Here is a 22,186-nt window from a genome sequence, read left to right on the forward strand (position 1 = left end):
TAGATATCATCAAGATAAAAATTCTGACCAATTTTCATGAAGATCCATTGAAAAATATGGCCTCTAGAGAGGTCACAAGGTTTTGCTATTATTTTACATAATGACCTAGTTTTTAAAGACACGTGACCCAGTTTTGTACTTGACATAGATATCATCAAGGTGAACATTCTCACCAATTTTCATGAAGATCTCATGAAAAATATGGCCCCCAGAGAGGTCACAAGGTTTTTCTATTTATAGACCTACTGACCTAGTTTTTGAACGCATGTGACCCAGTTCAAAATTTGACCTAGATATCATCAAGGTGAACATTCTCACCAATTTTCATGAAGATCCATTGAAAAATATGGCCTCTAGAGAGGTCAAAATGTTTTTCTATGTTTAGACCTAGTGACCTAGTTTTTGACCACAGTTGACCCGGTTTCAAATTTGACCTAGATATCATCAAAATGAACATTCAGACCAACTTTCATACAGATCCCATGAAAAATATGGCCTCTAGAGTTGTCACAAGGTTTTTCTATTATTTGACCTACTGACCTAGTTTTTGACCGCATGTGACCCAGTTTCAAACTTGACCTAGATATTATCAAGATGAACATTCTGACCAATTTTCGTGCAGATCCTATGAAAAATATGACCTCTAGAGAGGTCACAAGGTTTTTCTATTATTTGACCTACTGACCTAGTTTTGGACCGGACGTGACCCATTTTCAAAGCTGATCTAGATATCACCAAGATGAACATTCTGACCAATTTTCATGCAGATCCCATGAAAAATATGACCTCTAGAGAGGTCACAAGGATTTTCTATTATTTGACCTACTGACCTAGTTTTTGACTGCAGTTGTTCCAGTTTCAAACCTGACCTAGATATCATCAAGATGAACATTCTGATCAATTTTCATGCAGATATCATGAAAAATACGGCCTCTACAGAGGTCACAAGGTTACAAATCCCAGTTTCGAACTTGACCTAGATATCATCAAGATAAACATTCTGACCAATTTTCATGAAGATCCCATGAAAAATATGACCTCTAGAGAGGTCACAAGGATTTTCTATTATTTGACCTACTGACCTAGTTTTTGACCGCAGTTGACCCAGTTTCAAACTTGACTCAGATATCATCAAGGTAAACATTCTCACCAATTTTCATGAAGATCCATTGAAAAATATGGCCTCTAGAGAGGTCACAAGGTTTTTCTATTTTTAGACCTACTGACCTAGATTTTGACTGCATGTGACCCAGTTTCAAACTTGACCTAGATATCATCAAGGTGAACATTCTGACCAACTTTCATAAAGATCCCATGAAAAATGTGACCTCTAGAGTGGTCACAAGCAAAAGTTTACGCACGGACAGATGGACGGACAGACGACGGACGCTGCGCGATCACAAAAGCTCAACTTGTCACTATGTGACAGGTGAGCTAAAAACTTAATGAACTTTGACCTCGAAGTGTGACCTTGACTTTTTAGTTAGGGATCTGGGTGTGTCAAGTATGTAACATCAAAATACTTTGACTGATGAAAGAGTTATGGGTTGGACAGGAAAAGAACCTACTGAACTCTGACCTCCGAGAGTGACCTTGAACTTTGGGCTAGGGGCATTTGTGTTGCCCATGAGACGTCAGCTCAATATAAGATACATTACTGCCATGTAATATTAAAGACTCTTCAAGGGTGATGGAGTTATGGACCCGACAGGAAAAAACAAAAAAAAAACATGTTTGACCTAAAAGTGTGACCTTGACCTTTGAACTAGGTCTCTGGCTGTTGCACATGACATGTTGTCTCATTATGGGGTATACTTGTGCCAAGTTATATTAAAATCACTTCCATGACCAGTAAGGAAAAACACTATTTCCATTTATCCCCGAGTGTGACCTTGTTACATTTGTTCCAAGTAATATTAAAATCCCGTCAAGGATGACAGTATTATGAACCAAACAAGAAAAAAATACTTCTGACATTTAACCTTTCAAGTGTGACCTTGACCTTTGGGCTAGGGTTCCAGAAGTTGGGCAAAACACATCATCTGATTACAGGAAGTATTTGTGCCAAGTAATATTACAATCCCTTGATGGATGGTTAAGTTACAGACCAGACAAGAAAATGCCAAGTTGACCTTTGACCTTAAGTGTTACCTTGACCTTTGATCTCCAAGTGTTACCTTAACCTTTGCACTAGAGGTTCCAGTCTTGTGATTATGGGAAACATTTGTACAAGTTAATATTAAAATCCTTTGCTGGATGGTTGCATTGCAGGCCTGACAAAAAATGCCCTGTTGAACTCCAAGTGTGAATTTAAGGATCTGGACACATCATCTCATTATGAAGAACATTTGTGCCAGGTAATATTAAAGTCCCTTAATGGATGAAAAAGTTACAGACCTGGCATAAATTTGGGATGACTTACAGGACATTTTACTATATGCCCAAGGGTGGTAGGTTGGGAAAGGCATTAAAAGTTCCTTTCTTATTATTTTTATTAATTATCATCCTTTTTAAAGGTAAAACAGCAGTTCAGATATATATACACAGCTGTTAGGTTGTTTTTCCTAGATTTCGTTCAAATATTTTACAACTTCTCCACATGCAACTAATAAGGTGGTGACTTCACAACTTATGACACACTGTCTTCAGTCAAATCAGGAATCATTTTCACCACCAAGATCTCTAAACTGACATTGCATGCTCTCTATTTCTTGACAACCTGGCAAACTTATCTATAGACACTTGTGTGGTGACATGTGTTTTTCAACCAGTGCTTTGTATTTCCTACTACAGTCCCTTTACAAAAGTCTGTAAAAATGCTTTACCTTGTTCTTCTGAAGGATCTAGGTCTATTTCACAATCTGTATCCTTCATCTGACTTCCCATTATGTCAAGGAAGTTACCAAAATTGACAGTACCACTACCTATAAATGTAAAAGATGAACTACCTTCAACTTTCAGAACATTAGTACATACAGCTGTTCTGTAGAGCCTTGCTCAATTCTTCTTTGAACATTTTATATTATATCATTTCATTTAATTTGTTATATAATTTACCAGAAGGGCATTTTCAACATCCATATACTAATTAATGAAACAAGAGGGCCCTGAAGGCTAAATATTGCTAACCTGACCTAGTTATTACCCCAGTCAACCTAGTATTTAATTTGACCTATACTTCACAGACAAACCTTAACACTTGGGGTCATCATGTAATTATAATTAAACAGTCTAGGAAATATGATCTGATAATTTTTTAAGTATTTTTTCCTATATAACTCATATAACAAGTAACCCCCGGGCAGGGCCTCTTTTCACCCCAGGGGCATAATTTGAACAATCTTGTTAGAGATCCACTAGGAAATGCTACATACCAAATATCAAAGGCTGAGGCCTTGAACCTTGAGACAAGAAGATTTTTAAAGTTTTTCCTATATAAGTCTATGCTAAACTTGCGACCCCCAGGGCAGGGCCTCTTTCCACCCCAGAGAAATAAATTTGAACAAGAGCTATCACTAATGGTGACAAATGCCCCCGCAGCACCTTGACCTTTGACCTGGTGACCTTGACCTTTGACCTGGTGACCCCAAAGTCAGTAGGGGTCGTGTACTCAATAAGTACTATCAGCATGTGAAGTAAACGTTAACATTGTAACGAATGAACGAACGGACAGACAGTTGAAAACTAATATGCCTCCCTTGGGGGCATAAAAATTTTGGTAGAGGAACACTAGGCAATGCAGCATACCAAATATCAAAAGCCTATGCCTTGCAGTTTCAGGCAAGAAGATTTTTAAAGTTTTTTCCTATATAAGTCTATGTAAAACTTGAGAACCCCTTGGTGGGGCCTCTTTTCAACTCAGGGGCATAATTTGAATAATCTTGGTAGAGGACCACTGGGCAATGCTACATACCAAATATCAAAAGCCTAGGTCTTGCAGTTTCAGACAAGAAGACTTTTAAAGTTTTTTCCTATATAAGTCTATGTAAAACTTGAGACCCTCCGGGGCAAGGCCTCTTTTCATCCCAGGTTAATAATTTGAACAATCTTGGTAGAGGACCACAAGGCAATGCTTCATATCAAATATCAAAGGCCTAGGTCTTGTGGTTTCAGACAAGAAGATTTTTAAAGTTTTTTCCTAAATAAGTCAATGTAAAACTTGGGACCCCCAGGGTGGGGCCTCTTTTCACCCCAAGGGCACAATTTGAACAAACTTCATAGAGGACCATTAGATGATGTCACTTGCTAAATATCAAGACTCTATGCATTGTGGTTTTTGATAAGAAGATTTTTAGAGTTTTTCCTTTCGGTTGCCATGGCAACCAGAGTTCTGCATTGGATTCAATTCTTTGAACAATTTTGAAAGAGGGTCACCCAAGGATCATTCCTGTAAAGTTTGGTGTTATTCTGCCCAGTGGTTTTCAAGAAGAAGATTTTTTTAGAAAATGTTGACGGACGGATGATGCATGACGGAGGACTGACAATGGACATTGAGCGGTCACAAAAGCTCACCATGAGCCTTTGGCTCAGGTGAGGTAAAAAGTGACTTCTTATGTGTAAACAAAGTTTTTTATGATTTGACCAAATGGCCTAGTTTTTCCTCAAGTGATCCAGTTACAAATTAATTTTATTCTAAATTTTAAAAAGACAAACATTCCAACCAAGTCTCATGAAGATCAGGTAGAAAATGTGGTCTATTGAGTGTTAAACTAACAGTGTCTTTCTATGACTTGATGCAGTGACCTAGTTTTTGACCTAGATATTACAATTTCAAACTTTACTTAGATTCATGGAGACAAACAATCTGACAATGTTTTATGAAGATCAAGAAGACAAAGTGACCTCTGGAAGTTTTTCTATGATTCGGTCTAGTTTGTTCTGACCTAATTTAAAACCTCAGGTATTCCAGTTTTGAACCTAACCTAGAAATCAAAGAGACAACATTCAGACAGATATTTATAAAGATCAAGTAGTTACTGTGGCCTCTAGATTGTGAACAATGTTTTTCTATGATGTGACCTAGTAACCTAGTTTAAAACCTTGGGGGTAACCCAGTTTGAACCATATTCTAGACTTTATAGAGACAAACATTCTGACATTTTATGAAGAACTAACAGTAACACAAACTAACCAGCAGCATCCACCCGAGTGATCATTTCCCGCAGCTCTGACTCAGTTGGACTGTGACCCATAGCTCTCATAACCATCCCCAGCTCCTTGCTTGAAATTGTCCCGTCACCATCTTTGTCAAAGAGACTAAATGCTTCCTTAAACTCTACAAGAAGGAGAATTAAATGTGGTCATTTTATCTAACCATTGTTCCCACATTGTGCAATAGTACTCACTTCTTCTCAGCAAATAATTGACAACTTTACATGACTAGTAAACACTTTTGTCTCTGTGGAACAAATTCATAGCCTCTTGATTGACTGCCATGCACCCTATCTCCTGAGATAACCAGATGGGCTCTATCTCCTGAGACAACCTGACATATCTTATGTCCTGAAATCACTAGATGGACTCCTATCTCCTGAGATAACTGGATGTGCCCTATCTCCTGAGATAACCAGATGGGCTCTATCTCCTGAGATAACCTGACATGCCTTATGTCCTGAAATCACTAGATGGACTCCTATCTCCTGAGATAACTGGATGTGCCCTATCTCCTGAGATAACCAGATGGGCTCTATCTCCTGAGATAACCTGACATGCCTTATGTCCTGAAATCACCAGATGGACTCCTATCTCCTGAGATAATCAGATGGACTCCAACCTCCTGAGATAACCAGTTGCCCTATCTCCTGAGATAACAAGATGAACTCCTACTTACTGAGTTAACCGAATGTGCCCTATCTCTTGAGATAACCAGATGTACCATATCTGGTACCCTATCTCCTGAGATAACCAGTTTGACCCTATCTCCTGAGATAACCTGATATGCCTTAATATGTCCCGAGGTCACTAGATGGGCCCTTTCTCCTGAGATAACCAGATGGACTCCTATCTCCTGAGATAATCAGGTGGACTCCTATCTCCTGAGATAATCAGGTGGACTCCTATCTCCTGAGATAACCTGATATGCCTTAATATGTCCCGAGGTCACTAGATGGGCCCTTTCTCCTGAGATAACCAGATGGACTCCTATCTCCTGAGATAATCAGATGGACTCCTATCTCCTGAGATAACCAGATGGACTCCTATCTCCTGTGATAACCAGATGGACTCCTATCTCATGAGATAATCAGGTGGACTCATCTCCTGAGATAACCAGATGGACTCCTATCTCCTGAGATAATCAGATAGACTCCTATCTCCTGAGATAACCAGATGGACTCCTATCTCCTGAGATAACCAGATGGACTCCTATCTCCTGAGATAATCAGATGGACTCCTATCTCCTGAGATAACCAGATGGACTCCTATCTCCTGAGATAATCAGGTGGACTCCTATCTCCTGAGATAACCTGATATGCCTTATGTCCTGAGATAACCAAATGTGCCCTATCTCCTGAGATAACCAGATGGACTCCTATCTTCTGAGTTAACTGAATGTACACTATCATTTGAGATAATCAGATTTACCTTATCTGGTAACCTATCTCCTGAGGTAACCAGATTGACCCTATCCCCTAAGATAACCTGATATGCCTTTATGTCCTGAGATCACTAGATGGGCCCTATCTCCTGAGATAACCAGATGGTCTCCTATCTCCCGAGATAATCAGATGTGCCTTATCTCCTGAGGTAACCAAATGGCCCTATCTCTCCAGATAACCAGATTCACAAAATCTCCCAAGATAACTAGATAAGCTCCTATCTCCAGAGATAACAAGATGGGCTCCTATATGGATTTCATGTTTATTTCATTCAGTTTTAACAAGAAATCTAAATATCTATTGATGTACTTATTCCTCTATGAAAGCAGTTATCCCAATTTATTAGTGGCAATATTTTATCAAAATACATGCAAAAACCTGAAGACAGTAAAACCTCTTTAAAGAGACACTACCAGTTTATTGTATAAGGGCTCTTGCATTCTTTTCTAAGCTGCTGTTATTATTGGTGACACTGTAGCCTGTTTTCAAATTTTTTAATACTTTAATGTTTGATAAGAATCATAATTATTTTTTACCCAAGTATTAGCTTGTTTGCCAGTTTGAAGACTTTTGCCTATTTCTGTAAAATTGTTAATTTCTCCGGAAGACCATTTTCATCATGGACCAGGATTTCATGGTTGCAATAATCCACAAATTAAATCCAATTGAACTGGAAAAGTCCTTAAATTTTCTTTTAAATCATTGAAATCCGAAAATTCCCCCTGTGACATAGTCATCTTGGCTAAAAACAACAAATTTCATGCCAATAAAGTTAACTGATTTCACAGTATGTTTAGAACTAGAAATTTGATGCCTTAAGCGAACAATGTCAGATTTGTTATTTGCTTGCAACCCATCTCCATGATTCATGCAAGTCAAAGTTATGATCAGAAAGACTTTGACCCCTTAGTTTGATCTTCGATGGAAACCTGTGCCCTGCCAAAAACAATCTGTTTCATTTAGGCAAACATTTTTGCCAAATACAACATAGACTACCAAATGCATGTCAAACTTATGGCTCAGACGAGCTCTTACATGACCTCTGATCCTAAGAGTGCCCTTGACCTTTGAGATGGGGACCCTAGGTTTGATTTTCTAAACATATAACTATACTGAAATGAACAAAGTGCAACTACCAAGGTATGACATTATTATGCCAGCAGCTGTAAAAATTACATAAAAATGCTTTTTATGGCTTCAACGAAATACCAGACAATATGAGCAATATCCTACCTGCTACTTGATCTTCAGTAAGGTTCACATCACTGCTTGACTTCATTTCCATACTATCTCTCTTGCACTCAGCCCTGCCACTTGATTCCATCTGAATTCTATCACTTTCATACATGGCTCTGCCATCTGATACCATTTCCATTCCATCATTTTGGTACCCAGCTCTGACATCTGATTCCATTTCCATTCCATCATTCTGGTACCCAGCTTTGCACAGCTGAAGAAGGTCAATGTCATTTCTGTTTCTCCATATTTTGTTGTCAAACCATTCAAGCACCTTCCAGAGATGTCGTTTAGAGCACAAAGTGTTTCTTAGATCTGACTTACATTTCACATATGCATCAATATCACAGGTAGCTAACACATCAAGTTGTTTAAGCTGATGACTTATTGTTATTTCTGAAGTAAAGAAAGAAACATCCTGATATTTTCTAACACAGCTGAAACTTTCATGTTAAACGTCCTTGTATAAGAAACAAAAGCTGTTTGCAAATCACAAAATGATTATCTCCTCCATTATAATCTGCCAGAAAACAGTTATTTACTTAAGAAAGAGCTATCACTAAAGTTGAGTAATACCCCCAGACACTGCTATGATACAGGGAAAGCAAAATGTTGTGATCATAACCTTTGACCTTCAACTGAACCTAATGACCTGGGCTGTACACAAATTTGAGCTATCTGATCCTTGACCTCTAAGCATGACATTGACCTTGCACTCTGCATGCTGTCTTGATGAAGTTAACAACTAATGCTAATTTCATGAAAAACCTTCCAGTGGTTCCCAAGAGCTGTCACTATTGGTGACAAATGCCCCCTAAGTGACCCAAGAATGCCACAGTTGTATTCGCAAAAAATCACATATCATTTTGTGACCTTGACCTAAGAGGCCTCGGTCATAAGTGTGACACATCTTCTCAATATGGTTAACATTTGTGTCAAATTATTTTCAAATCCCTTGATAAATGGCAGAGTTATGGACCAGACAAGAAACACCTTTAACTTCTAAGTGTGACCTTGACCTTGGAGCTAGGGGTCTGGGTCTTGCACATGACACCTCATCTCATTATAGGGAACATTTATGCCAAGTAATTTCATAATTCCTTCATCAATGGCAGAGTTATGGACCGGACATGAAACATACCCTGTTAACCTTCGACTTGTAAGTGTGACCTTGACCTTGGAGCTAGGGGTCTGGGTCCTGCGCATGACACTTAATCTCATTATGGTGAACATTTGAACATTTATGTCAAGTTATTTCAAAATCCCTTTATGGATGGAAGAGTTACAGTCCGGAGAATTTACCGGACGCACGCACGGACGGACAGTGCCATTTTAATATGCCCACCATAAAAAGATCAAATACAAATTTGAGCTATTTGATCTATGATCTTCAAGTGTGACCTTTGACCTTATGATATTGAGTTGTGCACTCTGCATGTCATCTTGATGAGGTTAACAACTAATGCTAATTTTGTGAAATTCCTTCCAACTGTTTGGAAGATATGGAGCTGACATAAATCCAAGCTGTCTTATCTCGGACCTCCAAGTATTACCTTGATCTTGACCACAGTGACCTGGGCTGTGTGCTCTGCATGTCATCCCAATAGAGTAAATACCTGATGTTTTATTTTACGGTTTAGAAGATATGTAGTGGAAATGAAGTTTTTCCACTTGACTATTGACCTCCAAGTGTGACCTTGGTTGTGCATATAACCTTGACCTTGACCCTAGTGACCTTGGCTGTGTGCTCCGCATTCTGTCGTCCCAACAGAATAAATACCTGATGTTTATTTTATAGTTTAGTAAATATGACGTGGAAATGAAGTTGTTCTATTTGACTACTGACCTCCAAGTGTGACCTTGGTTGTGCGCTCTGCATGTTGTTCGGATAAGGTAAATTACTGATGTTAGTTTATGAAAATCTTCCAGGCCATTAAAACGATATGGAACAGACAAAAAATTACACTAGCTGAACTTTCACCTTGACGTTTGACCTAGCAACCTTGGTTGTGTGTTTTGCATGGCATCCTTGATGAGGTAAATTATTGATGTTAGGTTTATGAATATCTTTCAAGTGGTTAAGAAGATACTGACAGACAGACAAAGGGATGGACATGTGTGACTCCAATATCAAATACAAACACAAATTTGAGCTATTTGATCTTTGACCTTCAAGTGTGACCTTTGACCTTGGATCTAATAACTTAGGTTGTGCACTCTGCATGTCATCTTGATATAGTTAACACTGTACCAGAGGGATGATTTAGCTCAAAAGGGAAAATTAACTCTTCATACTCCTATAAACTGAAAATATTTAACTGACTAAAGTATAGAGAGAAGAATTAACTGACATGAGTAACGCAACTTACCTTCTATTTGTGCCAAGATGTTCCCAATCGGTTCTGCATGGTTCTGTTCATAAAATTTTCCTAGTTTATCATACACCTGAAAAATAAATGTGTGACTTGTAAATCAAGTTGTCAACTTTATTACCCTGCTGAATTTCTATGATGAACTCTTCCATCTTTCAATATGGACTGTACCATTAGCTGTTAAAAGGAGTGCTTACCACAAAGATACTGACTGAATGGCGAACAGTGCAGATCCAGATCAGACTGCATGCAAAGGCAGAATCAATAGCTTTTAGCATGATAAGGGTTTATTGTTTCATGCAAAGAACCCATACCTCATAATGACATAACTTCTGTGTATAGACCCTGAATATCAAAATCTGACTCCAAAAATTGAAAGGAAATGTATTTTTGTATAGCTTATAGCAACTACTTGGCAGAATCTGGCAGCATGACCTAACATTCAATTATGATATGCAATGGTTTAAGAAATGAAATATAACAAAACTATGTTTTAATAATAATGTAAAAGAGCCGCTCTGACCCTCATACAGGATTTTAATATCAATACAGGAAATGAAAATATAAAATGTACACAACTGGGACAAACACTATTCATATTTTCAAACAGGAAGTTATCAATATTCTATTGTTTATAAATCTTGTTTTCTATTCTCATATATTTTGACCGATAGTGAAGATGATAGGAGTTTAAACACAAAAGGAAGTTATTTTTGGTAGTTAAACTAGATAATGATAGGATTAAAATGTTTTAATTGTACCTTTTGTGCTCTGGATATTTATCTACCTGCTGATAATATTACCCCTGTATTATGTTTGGTTTCTTGTCAACTGTTGGTTTCTAACGTAATAAAAAAAAAATGTTTTCAGTTTCAAGTAAAGGTGGTTATTTGTAGTCGACTATGAAAAGGAAATGGAATTCAAAACTTTAAAATTCCTCTAACCACTTCTGGTTTGTTCCGTAACGGCAGTCAAAATGTTAGCTGAAAACCTACAAAGGATTGAATCAGCCTCGAATACTTAATAGTGCTTGATCCACCTTTTGTGTAACAAACATTTCTTGATTTCTCCTTAAGGATGTACCAGTGTTGTTGTTTTTTTTTCAGGATATCCACCATTTTGAAAAATGTTTCTTCGAATATTTCTTTCTAACAACATTTTTATCAAAAATTAATGCTAAATTATCAAAATATGGCCAATTATGTACAATTTAACTCTTATCCTGCTAAATTTCTAAAATTGAATGGTCCATCATTGAATTTGGACAGTACCATTTATCATTCCAAGGGGTGTTCACTGAAAATTTACTAACTGAACAGCAAGCAGTGCATGCAGAGTGCAGAACATGTGCAGGCTGATCTTGGTCTGCACTGGTCGCAAAGGCAGAATCGCAATTGCCTTCAGCAGGCTAAAGGTTAACCAAACAGATTCTACTTGTTGTGAAGAAAAAAATTTCACCCTTATTTTTGCCTGGCATTTGCCTAAAATTGATGTGGATTAGTTTTGAATTTAGCACCAAGAAAAAAAAAATTAATGGGGTATTTTTCATTGTAATATGTAGCCTTTTTGAAAACAACAAATTTCAAAAATTAAATCTTTACTTTACTAGTGACTAAGATTGTTACAAACCTTTCAGGATATACAATCTAGCAAGAAAGCAACATTTTCATGTAAAAAATTCGCAAATTTTGCCTGATTTTCACAATGAGAAAAATACTTTTTTTGGCAATAAAACTGACATTATAATCAAAGGTATCTGAAAAAAACTGAAACTGTTCCTATTATCAACTTCATCAATCTCTACTCTAGTATGAAGTTTAACCCTTTCCATGCTGGACATGACTGGTTCTGCCTTTGTGACCAGTGTAGATCATGATCAGCCTGCAAATCCGTGCAGTCTGATCATGGTCTGCACTGTTCGATATTGATCTTTTTGGTAAGCACCCCTTTTAACAGTTAATGGTACTGTCCAAATAGGAAGAAGGGCAAGTTCATTATAGAAATTTAGCAGAGTAAAGGGTTAAAAAACAAGAGGACCATGATGGTCCTGAATCGCTCACCTCTTCCCACATGACCCAGATTTGAGTATGACGTCATTATTTGACATAGTGACCTAGTTTTTGAGCTCATGTGACCCAGTTTTGAACTTGACCTAGATATTATCAAGATAAAAATTCTGACCAATTTTCATGAAGATCCATTGAAAAATATGGTCTCTACAGAGGTCACAAGGTTTTTCTATTATTTGACCTATTGACCTAGTTTTTTAAGGCACCTGACCCAGTTTCAAACTTGACCTAGATATCATCAAGGTGTACACTCTGACCAATTTTAATGGAGATCCGTTCACAAGTATGGCCTCTAGAGAGGTCACAAGGTTTTTCTATTTTTAGACCTGCTGACTTAGTTTTTGTCCGCACATGACCCTGTTTCGAACTTGACCTAGATATCATCAAGATGAACATTCAGACCAATTTTCATACAGATCCCATGAAAAATATGGCCTTTAGAGAGGTCACAAGGTTTTTCTATTATTTGACCTACTGACCTAGTTTTTGAAGGCACGTGATCCAGTTTCGAACTTGACCTAGATATCATCAAGATGAACATTCAGACCAACTTTCATACAGATCCCATGAAAAACATGGCCTCTAGAGAGGTCACAAGGTTTTTCTATTTTTAGACCTACTGACCTAGTTTTTGATCGCACGTGACCCAGTTTCGAACTTGACCTAGATATTATCAAGATGAACATTCAGACCAACTTTCATACAGATCCCATGAAAAATATGGCCTTTAGAGAGGTCACAAGGTTTTTCTATTATTTGACCTACTGACCTAGTTTTTGAAGGCACGTGACCCAGTTTCGAACTTGATCTAGATATCATCAAGGTGAACGTTCTGACCAATTTTCATGAAGATCTCATGAAATATATGGCCTCTAGAGAGGTCACAAGGTTTTTCTATTTTTAGACCTACTGACCTAGTTTTTGAAGGCACGTGACCCAGTTTCGAACTTGACCTAGAAATCATCAAGGTGAACATTCTGACCAATTTTCATGAAGATCTTGTGAAATATATGGCCTCTAGAGAGGTCACAAGGTTTTTCTATTTTTAGACCTACTGACCTAGTTTTTGAAGGCACGTGACCCAGTTTCAAACTTGACCTAGATATCATCAAGGTGAACATTCTGACCAACTTTCATAAAGATCCAATGAAAATTGTGACCTCTAGAGTGGTCACAAGCAAAAGTTTACGGACGGACGGACGGACGCACGCACGGACAGACGGACGACGGACACCGGGCGATCACAAAAGCTCACCTTGTCACTTTGTGACAGGTGAGCTAAAAAAGCTGCAATTCATGAAAAACACTGTTACAGGTTACGTGGAATGTCAAATTCTATAATTCAGCTTCAGTTCTTTATATATCGGGAAATCCCTGAATTTTATTATTAAGAAGTTTTGCTACAGATGTAAGAATTCATTTTAAAGGATGTTACAATAGTTCAAAATGGCAGAAACAAACATTTGTTTCTGTGCAGCCTATTCAGATACATATTTTTTTGAAAAAGGAAGTTTCATTACCAAAACTACCTGACTATAACAAGGATTTTAAGATATAGAGGTAAATATAAATGTTGTGTTGCTTTCTTTAAAGGAATATGACACTGTTTAAAACCTTTTAAAAAGTGCTTGGAAATGATACTTACAATTAATTATTTAAATGAGCTAATAGGAAAACTCTTAGTGGTTTATTTGTTTTTGGTTAATGTACATTTTTCAACACTATTTCAGTTTTTCAGTTTAACCTAACTGGTGTCCCTGGATTCTGTACCAGTACTAACCTGTCCTCCACAAGTAACTGCCAACTTCTTCACATGAATAAGAAGTGGAGGATGAAATGACTTCAGAAAACTCTTAAGGTTTAAATAAAAAGAGTATGATACACAAATCACACTGCTATCTTGAATTTTAGTTCTTTTTTTTTTCAAGAGTAGACACATGTTCTTTACAAGGTCTTTGATATCTTATTACTTTAATTAAAGGGTATTTTGGTATTCTGGTATATTTTCATGAAATACAATGTTGATTTATGACTTTTCCTACTGTTAAAGCCCTGCTTCTCGGCTACTCAAATTCTATTGTGTGTATGCAACCCATGATTACAATAGGTAACAGTTAATGGCCACACTTTAGCACGCAAGACCACAGATATTTTATAGAGAATTTTATATAAAATAGACTCAATTTTGACAGGCGTCACTGTTCATAGTCAGGATTTTCATGCTTTTTCAGTGACAATTTAAGGTTGAAAGGTAGGACTGGAGCAGGTCTTTAAAACAGAGTTTTGTCCAGGAGGGATTTTGTCCAGCCCCCATGGTTTACTTATACTATTTTACTAAGCCAGTTAAAGGAAACAAAAATAGATTGTTATAATCATTTTATATGACTAGATGGGAAGTTGTGTGCACATGTGAAGAACTGTCTAATCAAGAATTCGACCATAAATCTCTAACTATCTTACTTTGTCTGTGAAAATTATAAACAAAGTTGAAATCAGACTTGGCACATGGTAACCAAAGTAATTTTATGAATTTATGAATTAATGGCAACCCATGAGTTAATTTATTAAAATGACAACAATAGTATCTTTCTAATGTTGAAATTTCGACACGCTAAATAATTCCAAATAACGACTTAAAATCAGCTTGAAATGTGTGGATCAGTTTAATAATGGGCAAGTATCTCAGAAACAAGCATATAGATGTGATATTATATTTCATTTCAAAATATCATAGATCATTATGTTTATTTACAACTGTGAGAAGCTTCATTAAACTGTATATTGTAGAAAAATTTCCATCCACAAAAATGTCATCAAAATTGTGATTTCGCCATGAACTCCAATTATGAAAACTAAAAGTGTAAAGTAAAATTTTTAAACCAGTCTGGCAAAAAATAAAGCATATGACCCCTCTTTTTTTATTTGCCAAATGCTTTAAGTATGTTAATTCTGAAGTTCTGAAACATCAGGGTTTAATCCTCAGCATGCTGGACACGATTGATTCTGCCTTTGCGACCAGTGCAGATCATGATCAGACTGCACAGATGTGCAGACCTGTCCTGATCGCTGTTGAATCAGTATCTTTTTGGTATGCACCCCTTTTAACAGTTAATGGTACTGTCCAAATTGAAAGATGGACAAGTTCATTAAAGAAATTTAGCAGGGTAAGGGTTAATCAAATTCTAAGTTATAGACAAAATTTTAATCTGAATGTGCAGAACTATCTTAAGTCTGTATTATTTTGTAATTTAGTAAAATATATTTCAGAAACAAGGAAATAATGAGTCAATTTAAGATTGGAATGTCAACACATTTCGGCCCATGTTACAGACACTTGATACAGAAAAAAAAGGCACTGATTTAAGAAACTATTTTTTTCTCCTACAGTGGGTAATTTTCCCAATTTGAAAGTCTAAGGCTTATTTCCAATATTTTGGGGAAATCTTTATTTCAAAATTGTCAATAATTAACACTGAAAACATGTGATTTCCAGAATTTTATACCTCTAATTGAATTTAAATATAACCGCAGTAAACAAGGGCAAGAGGAAATTATGGTTTGGTTTCTTGACTTTTATCCTTTTACAAAGTATATCTTATAAATTTTCAGAAACTACGGTATGTGTATGACTCAAGAGGTATTAACAAGGCATGTGTAATGAACAACTCAACAATCTTTGGATTTCCATAACTGTTTCTAGCCACAGATGAAGTGTCTTCTGGTCTTCACCACATTTCATTCTAGGTAATAATAAACACTCTGGATTATAAAGGATGACTTTACTGTAAAGAAGTTCTCCTCCCAGAAATGTCATGATGAAACATCTACATGCCTAATTACAGCCGAGATTATACCATTAACAAACTTTGGGACAGCAAACAGAAAAGTGATTGCTAAACTAACTTTCAGCGAAGCCTACAAAACTTAAAGTGAATTCAAGAAGATCAACAAACTACAAGCTGAAAGTCGAGCTTCACCCTGAAAACCATTCTGGAAATATAATGGCACACAACAACCAGATTACGTATCAGTTCAGACCTGAAACCGCTAATACAGGTATTATAGTGGTATGTAATGGAAAAGTTAGAAGTTGCCACAATCAACAATAAATTTCTCTCAAGCTTGTACTCTAAACCTGTAGCTGAAGCATCATGGTAAAGGACCGTCTTGCAGAGTTACAGGCGAAACATGCAGAATTTTGCCAGGCCGATGAAAAGACGGAAATAGATAAAAGTGTCGCTCACTTCTCAAATTTGGAAATTCAACTAGATTTGTGTCTTCACAAGGTGACACAAATTAGCAAGAAAATAAGAGCAGTTAATAATGATGTAGAACAAATGAAAGCACTGCAGAAAGACATCCTATCAAATCCTTTAGAGGATCATAAAGAGGTAATAAGACTCGAGAAAACATCGGATCAAATATTTAATGCTGCCTCAACAGTTCAGAAAGAAATAACTCAGTATAGACAAGAAGTGGTTGAAATGCTGATGCACAAATCACATGAAAAATTAATCAAGAATCACCTGAACAAATTAGAAGTTGACCTAACCAAAGCCAGAAATAATTTCCGAGCAGCACAAGTTGAGTATATTGAAAAAACACAAAAATTACACCAGAGGGAGTACAACATAATGACAGGACATGATGATCATGATGACCCTGATGATCCAGATAAAATACACACACCCTTACCTGCTGAATTTCTTGGAAATTATTTTGTCGAAGCTGAGAGGATCAAAATGGAGCTGCGTGAAATCAAAGCGCGTGACACACAGATAAAGAAAATTGAAGAAAGTGTGACAGAAGTAAACCAACTGTTTAAGGAAGTTAATGCATTACTGATGGAACAAGGGGAGAAGCTTGATACAATTGAAAAATGTGTTGAAAACAGCGTGAATTATGTTCAGGAAGCGAATATACAACTGAAGCAGGCAAGCAAATATCAGGACACTGCTCGAAGGCGAAAGATATGTTGCATTGGCTTCTTAGTCGCCATACTAGCTACTGTAGGTATTGTAATTGCCATAGTGATAATGTTACAGAATGATGAAAGTGAAATGTAGTTTTATTCATTAGTAAATTATTAACAGTTTAAACCTTTTTATTTCACATCATTGCAAATGAAGTAAGAATAATTTATGCTAAAAAGAAATTGCTATTTATAAGTTTATTTTAAACCTATTTATTTCAAACAACTGTCAATGGCTTAATGGCTGTAACTGTAGTCCTTGTTGCCGCGGTTATTATGTTCCGTTACGATGGAGGTGACATACATAAACAATAAATTGAATTTTTTCATTCCGGATAACTGAAGATGAAATATAAGCTTGTGTCAACTACACTCACGGACTCAATGCTAGACTTCTGACCACCCATTGTATCTAAGTGTGGAATTGTGAAAACTAACAAACATTAATTTCATTGTTACCAATATATTAAGAAGGGCTACTTTAAATTATATTTGAGTATTCTTACGAGTGCAGATTTATCAGTAAAATAAAACACTGTAGGCAGGGAATTCAGTGTATGCTGTATATTGTGAATTTAGTATTATTTGTGGGACAGTAATATTGTATATCTGTGATAGAGAAAATAGGAAAGTAAACATTAGAAAGCTATTTGCTCGTGCACTGAGTTACAGTGAAATTTTTCAACACATGTTCATTTGAACCAAGTTTTAAGGTAGGATGTAGAAATGACACTTAAAAATGATGACAAGTCTGAAAATAAGTGTTATATATTGGCAAACTGATTTTCTCCACTATTTTCAAAACAACATTCATAATTTATCAGCCCTGGTCACCTTTTGTCATAATCACATGTCTCATTTAACAGGCCAATTGTGCAATAAAATAGATTAACATCATGAGTATTTAACAATTTTGATGAACTTGACATAATGTTATGGTCTCAAGACCTTGATCTTTAAGTCAAAGTCACTACTAAAGTTGAGGGTCTAAAAATATGTTACTTATTATTATGATAATAATTGTCTCAGTTTTGTAAAATTTTGTTTTGCTATTGACAATATTAATATATAAAACTTTTGTTCATTTATCGTAACAAATTCTTTTTTTAAAAATCTGTTCATTCACCAAATTTCACAAGGGACTTATTTTAGCATCATTCACTATCTAATATTCACGAAAGTGCTATTACTGAAAGAAAACCAGACCAATTTTGCAAAAAATTCTATCTCATGCAATATTGTTAACTCATTAATATTCATGAGGGACTAATTTTCATGGTTTCTGTGGTTGCTTCAGTCCATGAAATTAATTTCTGAAGAATCAGCAATTTTTTTGCTTGATTCTATTTTTAACTAGAATGTTTCTGTAGGACACGGGGTGTGCCCCCACTGGTACATTTGTCACAAATAAGGGGCAATAATTCAAATGTTTGCAGTCTTAAGCGGGTATAGCCTCAACAAAAATTTTATATAAAGGTTTCATTATTCAAGGCCATATACTTTTTGAGTTATGAGCATCACAAACAAAAAATCCACTATTTTGGATATTTCAAGGGCCGTAACTCTGTAATTTGCGATATAATCTCAAGAACAAAGCCAAGTTTGCAAGATCACATCATGATAAAGACTCATGCAAGGTTTCATGAATTTACATCAAATACTTTTTGAGCTTGGTGTGTCACAAGGTGAAAATGTGCATTTTTAACTATTTCAGGGGCCATAACTCTGGAAATAGGGGGCGAAGCCAGATGAAAAATAGGAGGTGTGCAAGTTCATATCATGATTAAGACTCATGCAACATGCAAGGATTCATCAATTTATATCAAATACTTTTTGAGCTATGCGCATCACAAGGTGAAAATGTGCATTTTTGACTATTTCAGGGGCCATAACTCTGGAAATAGGAGGTGGAGCCAGACAAAAAATAGGTGCGCATGTTCATAATTATCATGATAAAGAGTCGTGCAAGGTTTCATCAATTTATATCAAATACCTTTTGAGCTAGGCCCGTCACAAACTTTTTTCAGATGGACGGACAGACAGGACCAAATCTATATGCCCCCTCCACTGAGTGGTGGGAGCACAAAAATTTGAAATCCAAAATTTTTTTGTCCACAAAATTAATAACTTTAAAGTAAGTAAAATTTAAAAATAAGTGGTTTTATCCTTGCAAAACTATCTGAATTCACAGTAACTCTACTATACTGAACAGCAAAAGAAACTATCCAGTTTTATGACTGGGATATTTTTTATTTAAAAACTTAATTTATAAATCACTTGTGTTTTTCATATCACATTACACTTGAAGAACTTCACGTGTAAATTTTTAAAACAATCAGTCAACAGTGAAGTCAGTAGTCCCACAATAGCCGTTTTGCACGAAATTTATGTGAGCCTGTAATTAACAATTTTCTTTGTGAAATTTTAATGTCACTGGAAATATTGATAATTGGCTAACTCGAAAAACAGCAAAAAGTTTAAAAAATATTGTTGGTTGCACCGCATGACTGAATCAAATTTAGCGCGAGTCCCCAATTGGGATGTTACAATGCAACTGACGCATAGAAGATATAGTCTTTCAAACGTCTATTGTGGGACAACAGACTTCATTGTTGATTGATTTTTAAAAATTTATCACGTGAAGATCTTCAAGTGTAATTTTGGTATGAAGAAACAATTCAAATTTGAAAAATTAATTTTTTATTTCGAAATATACCAGGTATACATCTGGATAGTTTCTTTTGCTTTCAGTATATTAACAGACTGACTACAAAACTACATTAAAACATCCATCACTCGAGGTCACAAGGGGATGAGAAAAATGCTCTAGTTATCCTTGGTTTTGAGTGATTCATACATAGAAAATATAAGAAAATAGCAATGTATCACTTAAATTACTGTGGCTAGCTTGGGTCCTCAAGCCATTAATGCCCAACTGAACAGTATTTCACAATAACACCAGTCTTACAACCATATCCTGACTGAGTTGAAACTTTTAAACTATACATATTGGTTTAGTAAATTGATGGCATCATTTCCAGAAAATATTATTATCTTTACAAAATGGTACAAAATTTGTTGTTTTGTTTATACATTATTTTTAAAAGTACCTTAACCTTTTTGAAACTTACTGGTATAAATAGCATTTGTGACTAGCAATTAATTTACTGAAAAGGCATTACTATTGCTTGGTTGTTTGTCATTAGCAATATCACTTTTCATGTCATTTAAAATATACTATAAATTATGTGTATTTGTCTATATATCTATAAAAGCAACCTTTTTGGTCACATGGTTTATTTCTTACTTTTATATTATAACCTTTGCTCAAAATATATATGACAGCTTCATAATGACTTCCCCCATAATCACATTTTTCAAACCAGTTGTTTCAATATTTATCATAGTATGTTGTGCTTGTTGTATTTTTAAAAAATAAAAACTACATAGAATTTCTAGCTTTAATTGTTTTGTATTGATATCAACAGATAATTTATTAACAAGAATGTATCTAAAAGTTTGAAATAAAATAATATGCAGTACACTTAACCTGTTCTAAAGTATCGCTATCTGACTTGATATCCTCCATATACTCAGAGAGCCCATTGTATGTTTCGAATCAGTACTTACCAGTTCTAAAGTATCACTATCTGACTTGATATCTTCTTTATACTCAGAGAGCCCACTGTATGTTTCGAATCAGTACTTACCAGTTCTAAAGTATCACTATCTGACTTGATATCTTCTTTATACTCAGAGAGCCCACTGTATGTTTCGAATCAGTACTTACCAGTTCTAAAGTATCGCTATCTGACTTGGTATCCTCCATATACTCAGAGAGCCCACTGTATGTTTCGAATCAGTACTTACCAGTTCTAAAGTATCACTATCTGACTTGGTATCTTCCTTATACTCAGAGAGCCCACTGTATGTTTCGAATCAGTACTTACCAGTTCTAAAGTATCACTATCTGACTTGATATCCTCCATATACTCAGAGAGCCCACTGTATGTTTCGAATCAGTACTTACCAGTTCTAAAGTATCACTATCTGACTTGGTATCCTCCATATACTCAGAGAGCCCACTGTATGTTTCGAATCAGTACTTACCAGTTCTAAAGTATCACTATCTGACTTGGTATCTTCCTTATACTCAGAGAGCCCACTGTATGTTTCGAATCAGTACTTACCAGTTCTAAAGTATCACTATCTGACTTGGTATCTTCCTTATACTCAGAGAGCCCACTGTATGTTTCCATCCAGTACTTACCAGTTCTAAAGTATCACTATCTGACTTGATATCCTCCATATACTCAGAGAGCCCACTGTATGTTTCGAATCAGTACTTACCAGTTCTAAAGTATCACTATCTGACTTGGTATCCTCCATATACTCAGAGAGCCCACTGTATGTTTCGAATCAGTACTTACCAGTTCTAAAGTATCACTATCTGACTTGGTATCTTCCTTATACTCAGAGAGCCCACTGTATGTTTCGAATCAGTACTTACCAGTTCTAAAGTATCACTATCTGACTTGGTATCCTCCATATACTCAGAGAGCCCACTGTATGTTTCGAATCAGTACTTACCAGTTCTAAAGTATCACTATCTGACTTGGTATCTTCCTTATACTCAGAGAGCCCACTGTATGTTTCGAATCAGTACTTACCAGTTCTAAAGTATCACTATCTGACTTGGTATCTTCCTTATACTCAGACAGCCCACTGTATGTTTCCATCCAGTACTTACCACCAGTTCTAAAGTATCACTATCTGACTTGGTATCTTCCTTATACTCAGAGAGCCCACTGTATGTTTCCATCCAGTACTTACCACCAGTTCTAAAGTATCACTATCTGACTTGATATCCTCCTGTATTCTCTGAGAGTCCAGTATATGTTTCCATCCAGTACTTACCACCAGTTCTAAAGTATCACTATC

General features: G+C 36.1%; 2 protein-coding genes across 3 annotated transcripts in view; one reads left to right on the plus strand and one right to left on the minus strand.

The window, feature by feature from the left end:
- LOC123533425 (uncharacterized) overlaps positions 1-22,186 on the minus strand; it is a 92,687-nt gene that overhangs the window by 19,674 nt on the left and 50,827 nt on the right. Inside the window, exons 28-31 of the mRNA XM_053520618.1 lie at positions 10,202-10,277; positions 7,830-8,228; positions 5,132-5,275; positions 2,826-2,924 (exon numbers count right to left, since the gene is read on the minus strand). Coding sequence (XP_053376593.1) covers positions 2,826-2,924; positions 5,132-5,275; positions 7,830-8,228; positions 10,202-10,277 — 718 coding nt within the window. The remainder of the gene's footprint in view (positions 1-2,825; positions 2,925-5,131; positions 5,276-7,829; positions 8,229-10,201; positions 10,278-22,186) is intronic.
- LOC123535193 (syntaxin-1A-like) lies at positions 10,769-20,779 on the plus strand. Of its 2 annotated transcripts, none has more exons than XM_045317756.2 (2): positions 10,769-10,920; positions 15,883-20,779. In XM_045317756.2, the coding sequence occupies exon 2, from the start codon at positions 16,425-16,427 to the stop codon at positions 17,337-17,339; it is 915 nt and encodes a 304-aa protein (XP_045173691.2). In that variant the 5' UTR covers positions 10,769-10,920; positions 15,883-16,424; the 3' UTR covers positions 17,340-20,779. The 2 variants fall into 2 exon arrangements, with proteins under 2 accessions (XP_045173691.2, XP_045173690.2); XM_045317755.2 differs by lacking the exon at positions 10,769-10,920 and adding an exon at positions 13,112-13,833.

Source organism: Mercenaria mercenaria, chromosome 12, assembly GCF_021730395.1.
Source record: "Mercenaria mercenaria strain notata chromosome 12, MADL_Memer_1, whole genome shotgun sequence".
Lineage (NCBI taxonomy): Eukaryota > Metazoa > Mollusca > Bivalvia > Venerida > Veneridae > Mercenaria > Mercenaria mercenaria.

Excerpts from the sequence above, each read along its gene's own strand:
- LOC123535193 (XM_045317756.2), top strand. The coding sequence starts at position 16,425 with ATGGTAAAGGACCGTCTTGCAGAGTTACAGGCGAAACATGCAGAATTT.